Below are 2,500 nucleotides of genomic sequence, written 5' to 3'. Positions count from 1 at the left end.
AGGAGAAGGAGGAGAAGAAGATGAATCAGGATAAGGAGAAGGACAAGGATGAGGATCAGGTTGAGGAGGAAAAGGAGGAGGAGAAGGATGAGGAGGAGGAGGAGAAGAAGATGAATCAGGATGAGGAGAAGGAGGAGGAGAAGGAGAAGCAGGATGAGGAGGAGAAGGAGAAACAGGATGAGGAGGAGAAGGAGGATGAGGAGGAGGAGAAGGAGGAGGACAAGCAGGAGGAGAAGGAGAAGCAGGAGGAGGAGAAGGAGAAGCAGGATGAGGAGGAGGAGAAGGAGGAGGATCAGGATGAGGAGGAGGAGGAGAAGGAGGAGAAAGAGGATGAGCTGAAGGAGGAGGAGAAGAAGCAGGAGGAGCAGGAGTAGGAGCAGGATATGCATGGTGAGAAGGAGAAGGTGACGTCAGACGGATGTAGCAAAGCATGCCCCCCCACCCCCCCCCAACACCCCCCCTCCTCCCACCACTCACGTTTTCAATGTAGTTCTTCAGCTTGGTGTAGGCATGGAACACCAGCTCCACGGCCGCTCTTCCTCTCCCTCGGATGTCTGTTCTGAACAAGACAAAGAAACCGGCACACTGTCACACTGCTGGTAGGCAGACAGACAGATAAACAGGTAGGTTGGTGGGTGGGTATGTTAGGTAGGTAGGTACATAGGTTGGTAGGCAGGCAGGTCAGTAGGAAAGTAGGTATGTAGTAAGGGAGAAAGGTAGGTAGGTAGGTAGGTCGGTAGGTAGATAGGCAGTAGGATAGGAAGATAGGTAGATAGGTAGATAGGTAGGTAGGTATGTAAGTATTTGTATTTCTTTTTATCACCAGCGCCACCCATTTTTTTGTATTTTTTCCTGCGTGCAGCTTTATCTCTTTTTCATATCGAAGTGGATTTTTTCTATAGAATTTTGCCAGGAACAACCCTTTTTCATGCCGTGGGTTCTTTTACATGCGCTAAGTGCATGCTGCACACGGGACCTAGGTTTATCGTCTCATCCGAATGACTAGCGTCCATACCAACACTCAAGGTAGGTAGACAGATAGGCAAGCAGGTAGGTAGGAGGGTAGATTGGCAGCACTATAAGGCAGTACACAAAATGTTGTTGCCTTGCATTTTGACATGGTTCGTTGTAAGTTCAGTGTGGCTGTTTGGACGTTCGGTGAGTGAGTATGCATGTATGTATGTAGGTAGATAGACAGATGGGTAGGAGGGTAGGTAGGTAGGTAGGTAAGTAGGTAGATAGGTAGATCGGCAGCACTATGAGAAAGCATACACAATATTGTTGCACGGCATTCTGACAGGGTTAGTCTTTACGTTCAGTTTGGCCAAGTTTAACCCTTTCCCCGCCAGTCAAATTAGAGTACAAAATTCCCCTGTGGTATAAACATAGAAAAGACAGTGGCTAAGAATAGCTGGGGATTCCCCCTGCGATGTATAGAAAACATGGCCTATCCTACCACCGAACATTAAGAGCAGTTGGTTCATGGATAACAGACCAATGAATGGTCACCTTTCAGTGACATGGGTCCTCTACCACGCCTGTGCATAAATGCGAGCTTGGCGGTGAAAGGGTTAAACAGATCAGATTCGTTCAAGTTGGGTTATTAGACCGGGTTAACTTTGGTTTGGGCTAGATTAAGGTAAAATTAGCACTCAGTCTTAAAGACTGCTGGTTAGGTTTGACAAAGCTTTAATTTTGGTCTAGATTATCGTTGACATAATCAATCGATATTTCCATGGAATTTGTCGCCTTTTGCTTTATTATTTGGTACAAAGATATATATATATATATATATATATATATATATCACATCACTCGTTTTCGTTCATTTCTTCTTTCCTTACAGATTATAGAATAATTCATCATCTCCAGAAAGAGGAATTCATATGTAGTGTTTGCTGCAAAGACAATGTACCAGAATCACAGCCGTTCAAAATGAATACACAAAAAAAGACATAAGATGCCTGAATGCCAGTTTCACATAAACCTCACATAGAATAATAACAACAACCATACATATGCAATAGTCAGTTAGAAAAATTAGCATAAAATGTCATGCTGTAAGTAATCATAGTTATACGATTAAAACTAAGCAATTCAACAGTATTCCAAGATAATTCGAAGTATAAAACACACACACACACGCGCGCGCACGCACGCATGCACGCACACACACAGGCGCATGCAAGCACACGCACGCCTCCGCCCCCCCCCCCCCACGCACGCACGCATGAGAAAGAGAGAGAGAGAGAGAGAGAGAGAGAGAGAGAGAGACAGACAGACAGACAGACAGACAGACAAAGAAACAGAGAAAGACAGACAGACAGACACAGAGGCACACACACACACACACACACACACACACACACAAAAACACACAACAAACAAACAAAAAACAAAAAAACCCAAAAAACAAAAAACACACACACACACACACACACACGCACAGAGAGAGAGAGAGAGAGAGAGAGAGAGACAGACAGACAGACAGACAGACAGA

At 44.9% G+C, this 2,500-nt stretch overlaps 1 protein-coding gene across 1 annotated transcript in view; it reads right to left on the bottom strand.

Moving 5' to 3' along the window:
• The window catches only part of LOC143288855 (uncharacterized), a 48,850-nt gene that overhangs the window by 21,896 nt on the left and 24,454 nt on the right, over nucleotides 1–2,500 (bottom strand). The window contains exon 8 of the mRNA XM_076597506.1: nucleotides 478–559. Within this exon, the coding sequence (XP_076453621.1) occupies nucleotides 478–559 (82 nt within the window). The remainder of the gene's footprint in view (nucleotides 1–477; nucleotides 560–2,500) is intronic.

The sequence above is a fragment of the Babylonia areolata genome, chromosome 13, assembly GCF_041734735.1.
Source record: "Babylonia areolata isolate BAREFJ2019XMU chromosome 13, ASM4173473v1, whole genome shotgun sequence".
In the NCBI taxonomy this organism is placed as follows: Eukaryota; Metazoa; Mollusca; class Gastropoda; order Neogastropoda; family Buccinidae; genus Babylonia; species Babylonia areolata.
The sequence above is the reverse complement of the archived record's forward strand: the minus strand, read 5'-3'. Positions and strand labels throughout refer to the sequence as shown.